This window comes from Cryptotermes secundus, unplaced genomic scaffold (genome assembly GCF_002891405.2).
Source record: "Cryptotermes secundus unplaced genomic scaffold, Csec_1.0 scaffold88, whole genome shotgun sequence".
Classification (NCBI taxonomy): domain Eukaryota; kingdom Metazoa; phylum Arthropoda; class Insecta; order Blattodea; family Kalotermitidae; genus Cryptotermes; species Cryptotermes secundus.
The window spans coordinates 1061565-1083726 of NW_019724585.1; the positions used below are offsets into that span (position 1 = coordinate 1061565).

The 22162-nt window shown below is 38.4% G+C and overlaps 1 protein-coding gene across 1 annotated transcript in view; it reads left to right on the forward strand.

Moving 5' to 3' along the window:
• Positions 1-420: 420 nt before the first annotated feature.
• The window catches only part of LOC111862259 (Golgi apparatus protein 1), a 38350-nt gene continuing 16608 nt past the window's right edge, over positions 421-22162 (forward strand). The window contains exons 1-10 of the mRNA XM_023847499.2: positions 421-931; positions 6222-6554; positions 13229-13471; positions 14231-14411; positions 14491-14711; positions 15046-15167; positions 15249-15513; positions 15600-15769; positions 17061-17387; positions 19549-19756. Coding sequence (XP_023703267.1) covers positions 644-931; positions 6222-6554; positions 13229-13471; positions 14231-14411; positions 14491-14711; positions 15046-15167; positions 15249-15513; positions 15600-15769; positions 17061-17387; positions 19549-19756 — 2358 coding nt within the window. The 5' untranslated portion in view covers positions 421-643. The remainder of the gene's footprint in view (positions 932-6221; positions 6555-13228; positions 13472-14230; positions 14412-14490; positions 14712-15045; positions 15168-15248; positions 15514-15599; positions 15770-17060; positions 17388-19548; positions 19757-22162) is intronic.

Here is a 22162-nt window from a genome sequence, read left to right on the forward strand (position 1 = left end):
GATGATGGAAGGCTATTGCTATTCCCATTAAAATTTCACATAAGAGCTCCCTTATTTAATTGCCAGAAATAATTTTACAAGACTTAATACCAGTTAAGATTAAAAAGAGCTCTGCTGCAAACTGAGAACATTGCATGATAAGTATAATTAAAAATCAGTATAATTTGAAAAATGGAAACAGGGTATTGCCAAAATTAACGTAGGAAGAGTCTGCTTGCTTGGTCTATTCTCCGGCCCTGAAGATGGAGGCAGTACATTTATCCAAGACGCTGGTAGACACGGCGGCACATCCCAGAAGACATTACTCTTCACAGACACCGCCGTAAGCGGTAAAATGTGAAATATAAAGAAATCCTCTTACAAATGCTATTCTTTACAGATGGCGTGCACGTCACTGTTGGTACGTTTATTACTAATAATCCGTGCTACCTTTCTTGTATAGGAGTGGCCATGGATATATTATAATAGTACCTTTGTAAATATTAAATCATTCTTATACTCGTATAGGTTGTTATCTATGACGATCTATGGTACGGAGCGGTACGGAGATACATACGGAATATCAGTTGATATGGGGATAAGGAACGTAGGGAAGAAGTGCTTGTGAGGAAAACAGAAGTTGGTTATGTCATAAGCGATTAGGATGGTGACGTGCAAAATAATGTGTATGTTGTTATTGTTTTTTGAGTTATTTTGTCTATTTTACATTGCACTTGGACGTGACAGTGCTACAACTCGAAATGGGAGGCAGTGGAATAATTTAAGTGACAATGTAAATGTGAATGATACAGAAAATAGAAATAAGCGAAGCGCACCCAGAAAAAGATTGATTGACGAGAATGATTGTGTGAAAGAGATTCAAGGATTGTGTGGAAACTTGCCATCAGACAGCGATGACCTGTTTGTTTTGGAGTGTATTCAGTCATTTAAGGTTAGTATCTAAATGTTGAAAGCACAATAGATCATTGAAGGTCGCAGTGCTAGGACCAGTTTTATGGCACACCCCTCATACTCATCTAAATGTTAAACATAGAGGATGATTCAATAGCCGAGTGGCCAAACTGTGGGAGGCTGTTGAAGATATAATTTGGAGCGAGAAATGTAAACAAACAGTTGTCCGATTCTCCATTGTTTTAGAGTTTTGGCGTTTCAGATTTAATCTTGACTGTGTGTGTGTTTGTTCATGTGGTGGAGCCTTAGAACGCCACAAGACTTAAATTTCTTGTGTGTTAACATTAATTCAGTGACAGAGCAGCGGTAACAATGAAACAAGATAGCACAGTTTTGCTAATGCAGAGTGAGGTGGTATATATTTTGTCTGTAGCTTTCATGATGGAAGCACTAGAACTGCATTATCAGGATAGGGGCCAACCGATCACACATGTGTTTGCAGTGGTACACCACTGCTCGACTGAAACAGGTACATTCATGCCACTAGCACATATTGGCCCTGGCAGTTGCATTGTGCTGAATGAAGAAGTATCTTGATTTTGTACATGCTGATGCATCGACTAGCAGTCGTTGGATTCCATATGAAATGAGCCCCTTTCAGAGTGAAGTGTACTGTATGCTGCATATGGAGCAGTTATACCTGTGGGATGTCTTTATATGAAGAGACAACCACTTGTTGAACTGTTCTATAATATTTTTTTTTNACAAAATCCAACTTTTCCACAACTGTATATATATATATTGTGCATTACAAACATTATGTGTATATGTATTTTAACACTCAAAACACCCATTGTGATAGTAGTTTCCAAAAAAGTATTGATGTCCCTCTGATGATGGTCTATAGGGACCAAAACATGTAAGGGTGTTAAGTTTTCAAGTATTAAAAACTTCAGTAGTCACACTGGATGGAGTTGTTTTGTCTTTGTTCTATAATATTTATTATAGTTGCACAGTATACACAGACGAACTTGAGTTTGAAGAATTGAAGACTAATAGTATAATACCAACAATATTACTGCTTGCAACACCCTCACCGCTCTTCTTTATATCGCCATATCTTCCTTGTATATCTTCCTGTTATATACTATAATAAATATTGTAGAACAGTTCAACAAAAGGTTGTTTCTTCATATAATGACAACCCACATACCCTTTACATATTCAACTTGTACAACGATTACAGTTGGGGAATAATATTCTTTGTCTCAAGTTGTGTTAGTGTCTTCTACACAAAACTGTAAATGAATCTGAATTTGGCAATGTTTTAGCATTAGTGCAGGTGAACCTCCAAGGAAAACTTAACAAGCTTACACTAACTATAAACATAATTTAGTTTGAATGATGAACTGTAGTATTGTGTCAATATGGGAAGATTGTGGAATAATGCTGCCATGCTGCCATGATGTATTTCATGCTACCGTGACTCTTAGACTAAAATAAACTACAAAGGACTCAGGATATCCCGTCACGTGGTCATAACTTCATTGCATGTGCAGGTTTAGTCTCAGGGAAAATCATTCCTCACCCCCTTTCTCCAATTCCTTTATCCCTCTCGCCCCTTTCTCACCTTCCTACCTTTCTCCTTTATTCCTTTCTGCTCTCTTTCATATTCCCATCCTCTCATAATTTCTCTTCTTCTCCATCCCCCCCTTCTCCTTTACATTACAATGACTGAGGCAAATTTTCGCTCAAAATGTGCCATTATATGAAGGAAAACATTGAAAAATATCTGTTGTGCTGCATGCTTCATTACTTTAACAGTTTTCTTGCATTCTTTGTGATTGCAAGCAAACAAATCAAACTAGCTTGTGCGTATAAGGTTATGAGCTTAGTTCTGTCATTGTCATTGTCATTGTCATTGTCATTTATTTACAGTTCCAAAAAAATCCATAGAGGCATCTGCCTCAGATACAGAACAAGTCAATAATACAATATAACATATAAATATACATACATAATCAGACATTCATCATCGTCAAAATACAACAAAACTACTGTACCATAATACATTCATAAATCAAAATAACATTTAAAATTACATACATGATTAAAATATATACATGAGGTGTCAATCTTTCTTCCAGCAGTAGTATTCTTCAACAGTATAAAAAGAACTGGTGATAAGAAACTTCTTTAACGCCACTTTAAATCCAGGAATGTCATAAGATAATTGTTTAAGCTCTGGAGGGAGGTGGTTATAAAGTTTGATACCAGAATACCATCCACCTTTCTGAAATATCGTTAAGTTTACCACTGGAAGATGCAAGTCATGATTAAATCTGGTATTACGTGTGTGGACATCAGAGTTTGTTATATAGCAATCTCTATTCTTGACAACCAGCATAAGTAAAGAAAATATATATTGAGACTGAAGTGGCAGAATATGTAACTCCTTAAATAAATTACGGCACGAATCTATATTACGCGAATTGGTAATAATTCTTATTATTCTTTTCTGTATTTGAAATATGATTTTTGCATGAGCTGAACTCCCCCAAAATATTATGCCGTAAGATATTATTGAATGAACTAGGGAGAAATAAACAGTTTTTAGGCACTCCAAGGATAAAAGAGGTTTTAATACTCTAATTATATAGGATGCCTTATTTAATTTGGGTATCATTTGGTCAATATGGGTTTGCCAAGACAATTTATGATCAATAACCAAACCTAGAAATTTTGTATGTCAACATACATACTATGTTTTTTGGGTAGGCACTTGTTTACTTGAAACAGGCATACACTAACTGTAATTTTTTGGCCCGCATGGCTATGAACTTTTTTCTGATGAGTGCCAGTTTGTTTTTTGCTGTGTTTGTTGCTGTAATATCATATGTAAGAGTTGCATCAAATGACATGAGAATATTTGGATGGTTTGAGTGATGCTCTTGAGAGAATATGAACATGCTTATGGCCTACTTGAAAGTACTGCCAAGTCACATATGGCTTTTTAAACTTGTACTTGCACCTGGTTATTAATAATTACTAAAGTAAACAAATGAGTTTGTAGTTGTGCACAAACTCATCCCACTAATATGCAGATGCATGACACACTGTGAACAGTGAATCATTAACCTTGGAAGTTAGTATTCCAGATCAATCAAGAAAAGTTGGCTGTCAGTATGAACACAGTACTGCCATTGCTATTCCACTGCAAGTGCCTTATGTAAATAAACAAAGCCCTGCCCAGATCAGTCCTGATTTAGAAATGGATTTCATTGCTCATTTGAAGTGAGCAGAGGTCAGATGATCATAAATGTAGGTTCTAAATGCAGTAAGAAAAACTTCTCAATTCATATAATCTTGGAGAGATGAGATAATACTGTTAGGGCTACATTATTAAATTTTTCTTTTTCATCAGATTTCACAACCAGATCTTTGGAACCATTTTAGTAGTAACACAGGGTTCCAGATGCGCAGCATAAAGCCTACTAGATACTTAACAAAATTCATTTGCTTGTATTTTACAGTATCCTTCTTAACAAATATATTTATACTTGAACTCAGTTTCTGTTAACTTGCTCATGATGGATCAGGGAATAATATAATTCTGGAACCATAGTAGAATATAATATATTTTAATTTAAAAAGAAACTTACTTGAATGTGTCTAATCCTTAATGATCATTACATCTGTAGAGCTTGTTGTGTCAGTGCTGTCTATTTTTCTACTGTTAACTGTAACTTGCAGAGGTAGTAAGTCCCTTTTCACCATACCATGGCATGTTCTCAGATTGTTGGAGGAGATAGCCACTAGATATGGAGGATACATGTGAATATATTGAATAAGTAGTTACCAGCGTTTGACAGATGGTGGTCTTCCGGGGGGCGGGATGTGGCTATCAACCTCGTGCCATAAAGGCTAGCATGCTACAAAATATTATACAGGGCTCCACACTTCTTTGAGATGGATATTCAGGGTCCATAAAAGGCATGGAATATCTTGACTATCTGGCAGCTGTTGTCTTTTCAAAGAGATTCTACTCCATGAAGGTAGTTGGTTGTGGATATAATAGTGGGTACTAAGTTGAATAAGAATTGTTAATTGGAGGCTTTGTTGATTTTTTCACTGTACTGCTCAGGCAGGATAATCAGTCCCAGAATTTGACCCACAGATCTTTTAAGAATAAGCCAGATAATGGGAGAATTTTCTTTGAACTTTATTTGGACATTGAAGAATATCCAAAGAAGGTTCTCTGTCACAATCACTGCAAATTACATGTGTTACAAGTGAGTTTTATTAACTCCTTCACTGCTAGTATCTTAAGTAACTCTCAGTACCCTCTGTGCTGAATTATTTTTGAGTAGATCTTTTATAAATAATTTAAGTGCAAAGTATGAAAATTTGTGATAAAATGTACCTAATCTTACCTCAGTGGGCTGCACCATAGCTCAAGCAGTTAGTTGCTGGCTTCCCACCGTGGTGGCCCAGGTTTGATCCCCGATCTGGTCAAGTGGGATATGTGGTGGACAAAGTGGCGCTGGGGCAGGTTTACTCCAAGTATTTCGGTTTCCCCTGCCAATCTTTATTCCACCAATTGCTCCACAATCACCCTCACCTATCATCTGGGGCTAGTACAATAGGCCAGAAGTGGCCGCAGTACGAGGGACTTAGTCCCACCCCACTAGCAATAAAAAAAGTATCTTACCTCAGACAGGGAACAGGCAGCAGAAGTTGCAAAAATGTTGAATTTTACATTTCTTAAGCTAGGGGCCAGAAGAATGTAGCCGTTGAAATGAATGATGCTTCATTACGTTCCCAATAGATGACTCTATGCACCCACCAAGTTTAAATGAGATTGATACAAAGAAACCTGAGATTTGAAAATCTATAAAGTCACAATACGGGTTTTTTCGATTGTAGCAAGGATGTCATGTTATTCAGAGATCAGCATATGTCGACCACAGCAGTGCAAGGGTTAATGGGTTGAATTATTTGAAGTGACATAGTGTCTTTCCCCTCATTTCAGTTTATAGTTTTGGATCTGCTGTGCATGTGATTAAGGTCTGGCTGTTGTCCCCTTGTGCACTGTTAATACAGTTTATAAAATGTAGAACATATGCAGACAGAATATGTTGTCTTGAATTTGTCCATCTAAGCTAGCTGTCATGTTTGGTCTTTTGTAGGTCCATGTGATGGGATGATGTCACAACAATTTCCCTTCTCATGCAGCACACCCACTATCTTTTAGTTTTCACTTTCTAACTGTGAGAGTAGTGAATGTGAATGGTGATAAATGCTGTGATCATTTGTTGTATTTTTTGTAGGAGAACCAGTTAACAAATATAAATATAAAATGTCAAAATGTGATATGGAAACATATGGTAGATCTGATAAGTGATGTTAATCTACAAGAAATATCACATCGTGCTTGTGGCACTGACCTTACTGGACTGGGGTGCAAAGCGACAGGAGGAAATGGAGGATTACTGGCATGTATGATAGACCACCGTGAGAGCATAAAGAGTGTACCATGCCGGGCTTTCATCCAGCGTATGGAGTGGGTAGCCTTCAGTGATTTTCGAATAATTACCCATTTCACTGAGGATTGTAAGAACGATATTTTAAAGACTGAATGTGGTCGTATGCAGGCAGATAAGGTTTGTATGTGTAAAATTATCTTATTTGGTATTTCTTTACAGTACATTGGTCAGTTGCACTGGCTAAGTTAAGATTTTGTGTGTTTTATCTGGTAATTATAACTAAAATGTGAGCTGTAGGTTTGGTGGTTGATGTTACAGACAGTACTTTTTGCTGGCTGCCTACTTGGGGGATGTGACACTATATACTATTTGAGACTATTAAATTCCAGACTGCTGACTTACCATGCTTATCATGTGCAAGATTTTCCCTCATCCCCCAACCTTGGAAATGATGGCAAAAATCATAATCCACAATGCAGGGTGCATCATTATCAGTGACTTAGACTGTTGTGTCATCATTAGAAAGTTATTGGATTCTGTTTTCAACATACTTCATTCATACACCTGTGGGAAATACAAACATGCTAGATTAATGCTCTTCTCACCAAATGACAGTGGGTATGTGTGAATGATGTAACAGCATTATGTATGTATGGTATTATGAAAGTTTATTAATATTGTCACAATTTAGGGTTGATCATAGATAGGGTTTTGAATGGTGAATGGATTTATTAACCACTTGCACACATGACTCATAAGTACAAGCACTTACAACAGTATCGCTGATCTCCACAATTCATGGATCACCACAGCACCACTAAGCCCTTTTCCAGCATGCTTTGTTTTCCCTTGTCATTGCTTGATAACGGCTTTCAGCAGTGGAAATTCTTCAGCTTCTATGGTAATGCTCTTGCCTGCTACTTAACACTCTACCACTGAACCTCAACTGAACTATAGTGCCATCTTTTCTGAGCTTTCCTTGCAGAACTCAACTCTCAACTGACTCACTTCCAGACTGGAGGCTGTTTCACACCAACCTTCTGGTTATCTCTTCACAGGCTGACTGTCAACAGGGTGTCACCTGGTCTAAGGCTAGTAGTAAGGACTATTGCTCATGCCCTTACGGCTCACAAACCACATTCCCTAACTGCTCACTCAAGACTGACTGAGTCACCCCAGTTGTTTTTCTTGTAACCCCTTTGCACAGACCAAGTAGAAAACATTATTTCCAACAGGAACTCTGTTGTAGAGACATGTTTACTGTGCTCTTGCATAGCGATTTCTGTTATCTCATTTGTTTCAAGGTCTTTACCTAGCAGTGAGTCTGTACGGCATAGTGTACTATGCTGCTTTTATTACTGCTTTTATTACTGCTTATTATTGCTTTTATTTCTTTTATTGTGGAGTCAGTATAGTAGCAGACTATGGGCTGGACGGTCAGGATTGATTCCTGGCAGGGGCAAGATTTTTCTCTTCTCTATTGTGTTCAGACTGACCCTGGTGTACACCCTGCCTCCTATCCAGTGGGTACTGGGTGCGATTTCTCCAGGGTTAAACTAACTAGGACACAAAGTTGACAACTCACCTCCATCTAGTACTGAGGTCAAGAATGGTGGATCTGTATCTCCACTCACCCATACATGTTCATGGCATAGTGCTTAATTAATTAAGCACAGGGACATCTTTACTACCTTAATTGAGAATTCCCTTATTATTCCGCTTTGGGAATAATACTTTACTGTTATGTTTTAACTTCATTTGGCAGCACTGGTCCCTTTTCACTTCCTGTAAAAATGTTGTTAAAGGTGGATTAATGTCTTCCAGCCTATGAATTCTTCTGCAGATTCAGTCTTCTGATAATGTCAAAACAGTAGGTGGTCTGGTTTTGTCAACAACCTCAGATGACATTTGATTTCTTGATGTCCTAGAAATGTTATCAGTACTGACATTTATTTGTGAATTACATAAGCTATTTTTAATTGCTGTAGGTTACACTGAGGTAATATATTCTGCTCAACCACTACCATCAGTGAAAACAGTAACAAGAACAACGTTGCACACATTAAATATCAAACTTCCTCCATCTCCTTCCTTATCCCAAAACATTATACTTTACTGATATTATTCTAAGTTAGCGAGTTTTCACTATAACACCCTAGAGACAAATAGGGACTTAAACCATCCATTTTATGTTCTACAGTTGACACCGTGTACCAAATGCTCACAGAGATTATTGTCAGTTGTCTGAATAAAACATTATGCTCAATAATTGTTGAGGAATATCACTGTTAGCAACTACATATACAAATTTATCCAAGATTCCTCTCTCAAGGTTAATTTTATCTGTAGACGAAATTGCTGGGGATCATTGGTGTGGAGTGCAATATAATAGTGGGATATGAGGATAAGAACATTATGCTCAATAATTGTTGAGGAATATCACTGTTAGCAACTACATATACAAATTTATCCAAGATTCCTCTCTCAAGGTTAATTTTATCTGTAGACGAAATTGCTGGGGATCATTGGTGTGGAGTGCAATATAATAGTGGGATATGAGGATAAGAACGTTTGGCACTGGTAGTCCGCATTCAGCTTCCACCTTCATAATGCAGGACGCAGAACTAGTAGATAATCCAATTCCAATTTAGTCAAAAGCTTGGTTGATTTTAGTTGAAGGTTAAAGCATGCCACGTGGTATAATGTTTTGTTTCTCTGGCCTCCTTTCTTTTTAAACAAAATTTGTAGACATGCCTCACAATAGGGCTTTCAAGCTTTGAGTTGCTGACATGTGTAACAGATCAAGCATTCATTAGATGTTTTGCATTCATTGAATACGTGAGAAAATATTGATACACAGTGGGATGGTTCATCATCTGTTTATTGAATTAAAAGAGAGCCTGTGATGCAGGAGAGAAATGTTATACAACATTCTTATTTACCATGGTATTCTCATGAAAGTGGGTAGGTTAACTAAAATTTGTTCAAATGAAATTTGTGATATTAATTAAATTGGTTAACTCATAAAAACCATAAAGGAAAAACAGAAGCTGTAATAGACTGGGAAGGAGATTGGTCTATAAGTAATCACAGAGGAGAGATATATATTCATGTCTTGTCATTTGTGTTGATATATAGATAATCACTGTGTTCTTGTATTGAGAGTATAAATTTTTGGTAGTATGGTATTGTAATAGACCCTATGTTTTAAATAACATATGCCTGTATACAGTTAAGATGGTCATGAATGGTTTAATCACAACTCATTTCCTTTTATCCTGTAGAAGAATATGTTAATAAATTGTTTTCAAATTTTAAGGTTCTTGCTATGAAATGACTGATTGTATATACTGAATTTTTATTGCATATTCTAATTTTTAAATCCTGATGAAATGTACTATATTTGGACTGTTAAATTAAGTATTTGTAGTTATGTGATCGAAATAATTGCATCAAACTTATATATTATGAATAGGTCTTTTGTATTGATTTATGATGGTGACAACGATAATCATATATCTGCATAAATTTAATCATATTTGAATATTTTATGTACAAATTTTGAATTGTGATTGTATTGCATGTTGATGGATTCTTTGTTTTTATGTAAGTGTTTATGTATTTTGACATGTTGTATATCCTATGGCATCCGGGACCTGAAAAGGATCTATGGAATTTAAAATAAAGTGAAAGTGAAAGTGAAAGTGAAAATTAATGTGTGGTGAGACATTGATCTCAGTATGCTGGCAAATTTTGCCTTTCTATGGTTGGAAGGAGATGAATTTGAGGTCTTGGACCAAGCTAGAGCTCTGTCTCATTACAGCAACATTGTTTGTGATCCACCCAGAGAGAGCAGTTTCCTGGCCATTGGATAGGGAGGGGAGGCCCATTCTCTTGGCCTATACCATCACCAGATTAGATTCCCCTTGACTTTTTTTCTTGTGGGCATATGTTAAAAATGCCAGGTATTGGTACTGGCAGGGCCTCCCTTGCTGGACAGGTCAAAGGGTAGGCATCAGACGAAGAGAGACACCAAAAACTGATGTCGGAAGCAGCGTCATCAGCAGCGACTTGAAGCACAGAGCAAATGATGCTCGAGATGGTTCAAGTTCGTATAGCAACAGGCGTGACCAGAGTGGTTTGAACGGCTGTTGTACTGCGATGTGGAAAGCAAATGGAAAAACTACCACATTATCACTTTTCCTGGATAGTCTCTTTCCAAAAACAGAAGATCGCATTAAGTGGAGAAACTGTTTTGGAAGAGACTGTGGACCTGTCGCCTGACAGATTACTGATGATGATGATGGGTGTTCTTAGCATGTGCCCAACTTAAATGAATTCAAAACAATAGCTGCTGTTTGAACAGTGTCTCCAGAAGTGAGGTGTTTGACTTGGTGATCTATATTTGGTCCCCATGGAAGTTAGTTCAGTCTGAGATTCTGACAGCAGAGAGAATTCAAGAGAGTAGAGACCAGTCCGAGATTCACACAGCAGTGAGACATTCACAAGACAAACATCATTCAGAAGGAGATGAATGTGTGAGCTGTTATAATCAAGTGTAATTGTAGTAGAGATGTCCAATAAATCCAGTCATGAAATCTAGAACCCGCAATTATTTGTCATGCTACCCCTTATTCATGACAGGTTGTTGTTGGAAAGTGATTATGACTGTAAATTCATGACATTTCGCTGTCAGAATTGGTTAGATGTGATCAGTTGGACCAAATTATTGGATTTAAGATTGCTTCATATGGTTATTTCGCCACATTATGGAGATGCAACAGATACTGGAAATGCTGGCTGATATAAAAACAATGCAAGAAAATGTGGATGCCAACCGAGAAGAAATGCTGACAAAAATCGGCACCATTATGAAAGTGATGATGGCCAAAATGGACCCCGACCAGAAGAAAGTATGGCAGAAATGAAAACCATTCAAGACAATTTAGATGCCTATCAGGGAAAGACAGAGGCCACGGATTTGAAGGCAGATCCAGAGGACATGGAATTTGAAGTGAAGCACAGGGAGGTCCCTAAGGAGCAGGCCACAATGAAGCCTGTCAGAGGACTGAGGAAGCGGCCTAAGGACTGAAATCTGGCCTTAGAGCACTGCCAGAAGCCAAAGGATTGGACATGGCTACATTGTGGATCTGGAGGAAATTGGCCATCACCTGCATAAAGATGTCCCAGTGTACAAAAGTGGCACGACACAAAGGAAACGTCATCAGGAAAAATCAGATGAGAGACAAGGCCAGAAGAGGAACTTAAAAAAAAAAACAAATGTTCAGAAGAGACATTGGAAGGCCCCAGAATACAACAGTAGCATCAGGAACCTAGGCCTGTGACAGCAGCAACAAGGCAAGAGGGAATTCACCAAGATCTACAGGAAAACCACTGGACTGGAGATTGCAAAGTGAATCACCAGATCTCCTGCTGGGCTGCAAAAGATCAAGGATTGGATATGTTTTGGAGGGGTCACCCCCATTCAAAACAGAAGAAGAAGAACCAGCTATCAAGGTTAGTGTAAGAAGATCCAGAATTGTGGGGTTGTTGGCTGCTCTGGATAGTTTCACCCCCACCGTTGGAGCAAAAGAGGACAGAATAAGGTTGATGTTTATATACCCAGACTGACTGGAAGCTTAGTGGGGAGTCACTCAGGAGGAGCGCCCTTAGGGGGGGAGTAGTTGTAGCTGTTGGAGAGTGGTCACTGAAGGAAAGACCATGTGACAAAAAGGCGTCATGAGCAGAACCCTCAGAAAAGAAGGAACAGTGATACACCTATAGGCCATTTGGGACGAACAGCCTTGAGGAGGGAGCAATGTGACATGATGCCTGAAAGCTGGAATAGTGGAGCCAGAGCCAGTCATCCATTGCTAGATGACGGCTAGCTAAAACACGTTTCCGCTGCAGTGAACATGCTTGTATAAATCAAAGCATTATACAGAGATTGACACACGTTTTGTGACAATGGATAAAACAGAATAACCAAGGACAATCACCTGTTCGACTTGGTGGTTTACATTCGGTCTGCATGGAAGTTAGTTCAGCCCATGATTCTGACAGCAGAGAGAGTTTGAGAGAGTAGAGACCAGGTCGAGATTCAGACACCAGCAAGAGATTCGCAAGACAGACGTCGTTCAGAAGGAGTTTAGTGTGTGAGCTGTTGTAATCAAATGTAATTGTAAATAAGTGTCCAGTAAATCCACTCAAAATCTAGAACCCACAATTATTCATTACTCTGCCCCTTATACATGACACTATGTATATAAAACAACCATTTTTCCAGTTTTTGGTACAATTGTAGTTTCTGTCTTTTAGGGAGGAACATTAATTTAAAGTATTAGAATATAAAAATGCTCATTGAAATATTTGGGTGAAAAGGGGATGAAATATTGTTTTGGTAGTTGTGGTTATTACAGAATGATGGTCTTCGTGATCATTAGTGGAATAAAATCAGTATCTTTGATAAAGAGACTACAAATTTATAAACTTAACATAAGATACATCTTGGAAAGCAGTCATTTGGAACAGAGAACAAAATGGAAGGATAATATTAAGAAGAACCTTAATTCACTGCCAAGCGGCAGTTGCTTGGTAGGTATAGTTCACTTGCAGACCAGAGCCACGGAGTTTGTTGCTTATAGAGATTGTTATGGTAGGTGGATGGAAGGGGCTTAGGATCCTGTCAAGTGGTGGGCTTTGGTGCTGGAGGCATTGAACCATAAGAGTCTATCAGAGGTTAGGTAACTTTAATTATGGAATGAGGTGTGAGAGACAGGCCCGTATTGCCATGTTATATAGAATAATTTTAAGCATTTGTCAAGTAAAATAATTACAGCATTATTTTGTAGTCTCTGTCCCAAGGACAAACCCTGGCCTGCCTCCAAGAACACATTGATGCATTGGAACCTGCCTGTCTAAAACAAGTTTTACACTTGTCAGAGCTACAAGCTGATGATGTGACATTTGATCGACAGTTATATCTTGATTGTACAAATGACCACCTGCGTTTCTGTCCTGATGTAGCTCCAGGAAGTGGAAAAGTTTATAAATGTCTGATGCAACACAAAATGGACAGAACAATGAGCTCTAAGGTATGTGTGTGTGTGTGTGTGTGTGATCGTGTAAATTAAGTAAGAAAACAACATATGGCATTGAAATTGATTGAATCTTGGTTTATTTAGTAATGCTTTAATAATGGATAAGCTATGTATCATTGAATAGTAGAGTATTATGAATAAATAGTTTTGAAAGGAGCAATTATGCTCTATTTTAAACGTGGTTGATGCTGGTTTCTAATGCCGCACTTTGACAGTTACGTCATTTATGCTTTTTAACCTCAGCTGGTTGGCATATTTGTAACTCATTTTCTATTTGAACACCATTTGGACATTATCTGGTTGTTCGGCATACTTTTGTTGGGTTGGATGATTTCATGTTGTTGAGAGATCTCCACAGTGGTATCTAGGATCTGAATAAAAGGCATTGTGGGTGACTGAAAATTGCGTTGAATTTTGCCTTCGCTCATCTGTTATCATGAGTGAAAGTTTCTTTTACATGCCACAAATATACAACATGCGACCCTCAGGCTTCACTTCCATTCGAGAAGAATTTGTTATACAAATTTCACTTCTCTTAAAAGTCTTTGGACCTCAGCCAGGTTGGAATCCATGAACCTTGGGTCTAGTGGTGAGCAAATTACCACTGTACCATCGAGGCTATCCCATTATTTTCATGGATACATGGACAGGAATGGTGACAAATATGACAGTGACCTGCAGACCCTATGTGCTTCTGTTTGTTTAACTTGGGTGGAAAACGGCTTTATAGTTATGAGTATTGTGACATTTCAGTGCCAAGAACATTTGACTCGCCGTCAGAAGTTAATTGCACAAGATTACAAAGTCAGCAAGGGCTTGGCAAGGATGTGCAGAGAAGATATTAAAGCCTCTCACTGTCGTCGTTCTGTCTCTGAAGATAAGGAAATACGTCTTGCACAAATCTTGCTGTGTCTAGAAGGAGTAATACGCAATGGTAGGCTGCTCCTGTATATTTGATGTTGTTTCATAATCTGTGTGGACTTGTTTCATCAAGTATCTGTTTATGTCCATAGGTACCAAGGTATCCCATGACTGCCAGATGGAGATGATTGAGCATCGCAAAATTCTCATGGAAGATTACCGTTTATCTCCTGAAATTGTGACTCACTGTTCTGATGACATTAATAATTTTTGCAACACATTGGAAGTTGGTGGGAAGACAATTCATTGCCTGATGGAACATACAAGGACAAAGAAACGAAAAGGACGAGTCTCTCCACAGTGTCAGAGAGCAGTGAGTTCGCTCTTCAATGAACTGGCATAAAGCATGTTGAAATTTCACAGGAAATTTCTAAAACAAACATAAAATGTAACTAACCTCAGTGAATTTAAATGATCTGCATTTGTACATTAAAATTGATCTTAGGGAGGTGCTGTGTGAGGGTGTAGACATAACTGAGTTGGTTTATGATAAGGTCTGGGAAAATGCCTCTGTGATGACAGTCATGAATCTTCAGGTTTTGTAAAAGGAGGGGAATTTCTTGTCATGTTTAATAACTATTTACTGCTGAAGGTGGATATTCTACAGAGTCATGTTTCTACCCTAAGTCTCTTCATTACTGTTACAGCTTGAATTGTTGGTGAAGGAAGTAGATGCTGGTGAAGACTGGCGAGTGGATCCTGTACTGCGTGAAGCCTGCAAGCCTGTAGTTGATGTAGCCTGCAATGAAGTGAGGGGAGGAGATGCAAGGTAAGCCAACCCTGTACTCCACTTCCACATACAGATAGACTTGTGTGCATACGTATATAAACCAGTACATCATTGTTACAGAGTTATGTCTTGCCTTATGGAAAAGCTTGGAACTGATCACATGACTGCAGCCTGTGAAATAGCTCTATTGCAAATACAGTACTTTATAGCTCGTGACTTCAAATTAGATCCCCAGTTGTATCGGGAATGTCATGACAGTGCTGTTCAGCTTTGTCATGCAAAGAAGGATTGGACAGATGACAGTGGTCAGATGGACCCAGAGAGAGGGCCCTTGGTGCTCCCATGTCTATATCGATATGCCTACCATTCAGAGAAAAAAATGCAGGTCAGTTGATACAAGAATCTGTCTTGTTTTTATGAGAAACTTTATACAAAGAACAGAACCTTTCTTATGGCAATATTTATGATCAGTTGAAACCAGCTTGTTTGGAGGAGATCCGACGCGTGATGCGACAAAGAGCTGTCAGTGTGGATCTGCAACCAGAGGTGGAGGAAGTGTGTCTAGATTATTTGGCACTGCATTGCCCTGGTAAAACAGGAAAGGGCGAAGAAATGGTTTGTCTGCAAGACAAGTTAGAGGAGTGAGTATCCTCTGTTGCTGTCCTATCACAATTCTTTAATTATAGCCACTGGTAACGTGTCATGTAATTCCAGTATGTGTAGTTAGCTATAAAGTTTAGTTCAAAAGTCATCAACCTGCAAGAGATGTCTTGTAATGCTAATTGATCATTTGAGACTAAATATTCATGAAGATGTTGAAGTGACCTTGTATTTACTGAGACATAGCAGTCACCTGAGGTGTTGTTGATTTGCATCATGCTGTGTAAAGAATTTCTTGATATGTGGGCCACCTATACTATTCACACCTTACCTCATACATTTTACATTTGATATTTATTGTCCTGTCACATGAAAATGACTACACCACAGGTTCTTGTAGGAAATGGATTTGTTTGGCATTAGTTTGTCTTATCTATAACTGTGTAGAGGCATTTATAAGAGTTTGCAGTCAGTCATTCAGCTCCCTTGGTTTCTTTCTCTTGCCCTCCTTCATTGTTGTCATCTTTTCAAGTCTTTCCCTTTTTAGTCCCTTGTTGCACCAAGGTAGCAGGCTAACTAGGAGTGTGCTTGAACCAGAGTCAGGACAGTGTCTTATTTGGTGTGCTTCTTTACATCATATCATAAGGGACTGCCTGTGGAACACTGGTCTCAGCATTTCATTGATTGTTGTGGCTAGTGGGATTTGTGTTTCCTTTGGCTAGTAACTGGATGACTGCAGAATTTTTGCAGCTCCAAGGATTGAGAATTTGTATATTTTAGATAACCCATCACATTGATTCATAAGGCTGTTCCCCCAAACAGCCTCCTGCTAAGGTGCTAATCATAGTAGATATACTGCTGTCATCACTGCTACTGGGGAAAACCTGCTACATCTATGTCTACCCTTTCAAATGGTGACACGACACCATACTGTTGCTTCAAGCCCAGGCTCTTATAAGCAGGGTGTGATCAGCAGTGTCCTACATTCCAGACATCAAACAGCCTCTGCCTCCTGTAGAATCAGTGCCACACCATCATCACTCAGCTGCTCTGTCCTCAGGGCAGTACAGTCTGTTTAGTATGGTCTGCTACAGAGTGCATCTCCACTGGTATCCTTCTGCCTCTGGCAGCCTTCACCAAAACTGTATTCAATATATTGGCCTTTCTTCAGGGTTGCTTAGGATTTTCCTTTCCCTTATTTATTCCTTAATTACATTTATTTAAGTGAACGGAGTTTTCCTAAAAAAAAAAAGTTAAAAAGCTAAAAATTTAGGCTTGAGAATTCACCAAATGTTTCTTATTTGTCCTCTTATTTTTGGCCATTGTTAACAGACTAAGTCCAAAGTGTCGTGAAGCAGTGGGAAACTTTACAGAGGAGCAAGCGGAACATGTGGAGTTGAATCCGCTCATCATGTCCGTTTGCCAGGGTGTAATGGAGAGGCACTGTGAAGCTGAACTTAAGATGGGAAATGATGAGGGAGATATCATGGAGTGTTTGATAGAGCACAAGAACGAACCAGATATGAGAGCAGACTACAAGTGTCGAGCTGCAGTAGAGCATTTCCAGCTTATCTCTCTCAAGAGCTACCACTTCACATATAAGTTCAAGGAAGCATGCCGTCTCCATGTAAAGCGGTACTGTCCTGCATCTAGGACCAAGTGAGTGATATTTTTTTTATCAATGCTTATATCTTCCACTGTATTAATATTGCCTTTTTAAAAAAGTAAAGCTATCCCTGTACCAGGCCTTGAAGGCCCATAGGGTTGTGAGACATTGAGGGTCGCACACTATCTAGACAATCATCTCAAACATGGCGGTAAGGTTGTCAGCCTTATGTGCCGGCCGTGCTTTACTCCCCAGGAAAATTATTTAATTAATTCCTGGTACTCATTTCTGTTAGAGGCTGACTAAACCTTGGGGCCTAGTGCAGCTGAAAGGATTAGGTCAACTGAAAAAAATCCAGTGACCTCATTGGGACTTGTACCCGCAACTTTCAGCTTGTAGCATAGCCCCTCAACCAACTATGCTACCGCATGCTCCTTTATTGCCTTTTAACATCTCATTTTATCAGTGAGTATCATGTTTATTTAAATGTGTGCTGCTCTTATGGAAAGCAAAAGAACTTAATTTAATATTAACATTTGTTACAACTAAAGGCACCCAATCTTCACAAGTGTGGTTTGTAAAATAAACTGTACTGAAATCTTGAAATTGATCATTGTGACATGGATGTGTATACAAATTTGTAAATAGACTATGGTTTGTTTCATACCTGTCTTACTTATCATGCTTAATGTGAAGTGACTTTAATATCTTCAGCCCTTAAAAGCAGCACTGAATCTAATCCAGTTTCATGATGAGGAGGAGGTGCAGTGTGTCATGCAAAATTGTGTTGCACAACCAGACAAAACCGTTTTCCACCCTGGCATCATGGGACTGGTAAACTGTTGAGAGATGTGTATTAAGAAACGGTATGTTGACAAGTAGTGAGAGTTGCAGTGTGGAATGTTACAAGCACTTCTTTTCTTTTCAAAATAATTGTTTCCCTTGAATTAACCCTTGGTTATCATCATTCACCGCTGCTTTTAATTCTTATTTCCTTTATATAAATGTTCTTCTGCCATGAGTAATGTTGGCATCATAGGCGATATTAAACTCCACTACAAGAGTGAAGCTACATGCATTGAAAACCCTATTTAATGACTCTGGGGGGAATTGTTGTCATACATTAATTTGACCTTTTCACTAAGTAGGGGTATGCAAAATTAACATTCACAAATTTAAAATCTAGAGCCAGAAATAGAGCAAATATTCCAAAATTATTATTCTCTGCATACATTTCCTATCTTGTTTATCTTCTTGCCTGCTATCTTAAGATTCAAATATAGAGTTTAATGAGCAAATCGAGGGGCAAGAGGCCACATGGTTGATATAGGCATAGATGGAAACATAATGTTACGTGTAGGGTGGTACGGTTGATGAAAATAACAGGTTCTAGTTCAGATGATTTGATTTATTAGCACCTTGGTAACAAGTTCTCTTAATCACACTTAAATACAACGCTATCACTGATTTACACACTTTCCAGTTCACCGTTGCACACGCATTAGGATTCTCCATCTTCACTAGTCATCTCCTAGCAGTGAATGTCAACACAGAAACTATCACTTCAAATCACCATGAAGTCTTCTTGTCTTCAATCACTCTTGAATGTTGGAACTAAAAATTCTTCTGGACTTACTCCTCTAGCTTACAACTGCCTTGTAACTGCCCTGAACTGAACTTTCTTCTGCATTTACTTCACATATAAGCACTCTGCACAGACTCCGTGGGAAACACTGTCCCTATTGTTGATGATGTCACTGGTTTCATAGCATGGTCTGATATGCAAAAATGTGTTTACTGAGCTGTTGCCTAGAAGCGGGTCGCATAACCCCTTTTTCCCACCGCTTCTCAGCGTAGATGACAGAAAACAACCTCATCTATTGTTGCATGTTGGACCGTGTTTACAAAGCTGCTGCCTTGCAGTGCATTGATCAAATCTGTTAGAATATTACAAGAAGTTTAGTTTTTCAAAATAAGGAAAGTAGGCTAAAAATTTCTGAACCAGCCAAGTAACAGCATCTCAAGAAAAACCATCATGGAAGTAGTCAGTTAATTAGGTAATAAATTAGTTATTGCTGAAGGATGAAGAAACCATATTCTGTTTAACAACATTTGCGCACTGAAGTTGACTATTCTGTATGTGTGCATTTTTGTATATGTTGGAGAGAGAGATTGAATTCCCTGGTGGACTTTATGTTTGCTTCTGTCTTTCAGGTTTGATGTTATCTTGTGCCTCAGTGAACAAGTACGGAATGATACCCTCCGTGATGCAAAACATTCAGTTTCCAAGGAGTGTCGTCAACAGCTAAGGGCTCAGTTATTTCAACAGCGGGAGAATATAGACTTTGATCCAAGACTGAAAAGAGCCTGCACAGATGACATACAGAAATTCTGTCCACAGGTTCAAAAAGGAAGTGCTCAGGTATAGAGTATGCACATAAGCTAACGATACAGGGACATTTGGGTTTATAAAAGTTTTGTCCTTTGGCAAAATAAGGTCTGACATCATTTATTATATTTTCATTAAGACGAAAGTGTAAAATAACTTCAAAACAAGCCCATTATTGTAGAAGTTAATACATACTTTGAGTGCACACTTTATTATCAAAAGTCATTACAGAATTCTTCTGTCTAGAAGTGTCAGGCTTTTATTAACCTTTATTGGCTGTCCTACACATTTTCCTGCATTTAAAGGTAAGCCCCATTGGCTATGCTTATAAATGCCTCCAATACAAGAGCACACACAATTCTAAGTAACAGTTATTTAAACATAGTAAAATTCTACTTGCCATTTCTTGTTTCATATTTTGTGTATGTATAGTGTACACCCTTGCATCATCCATCTGTTTGTGACTCTGGTGAGGTGCGCCTCAAAGCACCCCAAATAACAGACAATAGTCACAATTTACCCAAATTGTGAAAGGTGCCTACAAAAAAATGAATCAGCCGCACATATCCTGTGTGATTGTGAGGTCATAGCTTATTTAAGATTTCATCACTTGGGTCAGTTTCTATGGAACCAAGTGAGTTTTATGACACCCCCATAACCAGGGTCCTACACTTTATTAATAAAGGGCTAATCCAAGGGGAAGCACAATAGGTCATTGAAGGTCGCAGTGGGGGGGCCGGTTTTTATGGCGCACCCTTACATACACACATACATACATACATACAGTCACAATTTCACAGCTGCTGGGTTGTCCACTAGCTCATTCATCACTTTCCAAACAATGTATTGAAGGCATTGTAGGAAGCAAAGAAGCTGTTTGAAATTCCTATCCCCAGAGGATCCAGTGTACATAGCTGACACTTGGTACCAGGGTTATAGTTCAGCTGTTTCATTGGCAATAATTGAGAAATATAGGTGCAAAGCTAAGATTTCCTGTACAATAATAAAAATACTTCACCTTAGAGCTAATCTGTTGTCAGTAGAGTCAAATATCGCAAAGCTGTGAACCTTGTGTTGTCAAGGCTGGTGTTTAGACTGTGTATGTGTTTATCTTATGGCATGTCACATAATGGAGTGTGACTATAGATGAGGTTTGGTATAGTAATTGGATTTGTTGAACTCTTACAGATCCATGACTGCAAGTAATTATAACCATTTCACTAATTCACACACTTTACAGTTCACTAGAACAGATGCTTAAATCTTATCAGCTTGCTGTGTCTTTACCAGTCTTCTGGTAATTGCTTCCCATGGCAGATATTTCCCATTTATGGCATGCAGCTGCAAGACACATGACAAGAATGAATGATTATGTAATGCAGAACAACTTTATGAAGATGTGGGCATCATATTTTTACATAAAGAATAAAAAAAATAAGAACAAAACAAAAGAAGTACAACTTGTTTTTTAATCATTTTAACACCTGACATTGCACTGCTTGAAAATGTGTTATTTCTGTATAAAAATGAAGTTAATTTATTTTGTTCATTATAAAAATTGTACTAGTTACAGCATTTTTAATAACATGCTTAAAATTGTTCAAAACCCCCCACCCCCAGCACTGGGTATTTAAACCCAGTACAGCTCTACCCTTAGACCATTAAAATACCCTGGCAATCGAAGGATAAAGAACAATTTCAAAAGTATGTTAGTACCCATCTGTGTATGTTTCTGGTAGAATGCATTCCTTGTCTAAGATTTTTTGGTGAAATGTGATGTCAGTTTGTAAACTGTTCTTATCTGCTCTTCAAATAAATTTTATGGAGTTGAATGCATTATACATAGGTAAGTAAATAAGTAAGTTACAAATGGATGCAGAACTTAAACAAATAAGAGTACTGATTTTGAAAAATGCTTTTATTTCTCAACATAATTTCCCTGTACACTGAGACACTTGTCCCATCGTTTCACAAGCCCCTGAAAACCAGCAGCATAAAATTCTTTGGGATGCTCTCGGAACCAGGCAGTGACTTCCCTTTCAACATCTTCCTCGTTGGGAAAATGTTCAGCCAAAAGATAATGTTGAAGAGGGCCGAACAAATGGAAGTTGCATGACAGGTTAGGTTTTCACAAAGTCTGTGCATGATGGGCACCACGCATGCTGACCCCACAACACAAAATGCAAAGAATGGGCCTGGCATTACAGCATCTCAATCGCTACCATGATGAAGGACACAATATGCTAACACGAATTGTCACATGTGATGAGTCTAGCTCCAAGCGACTTCCATTTGTTCGGCCCTCTTAAACATCATCTTTCAGCTGAACATTTTCCCGACGAGGAAGCTATAGAAGGGAAAGTCACCACCTGGTTCCAACAGCAGCCCAAAGAATTTTATGCTGCTGGTTTTCAGGGGCTTCTGAAGCGATGGGACAAG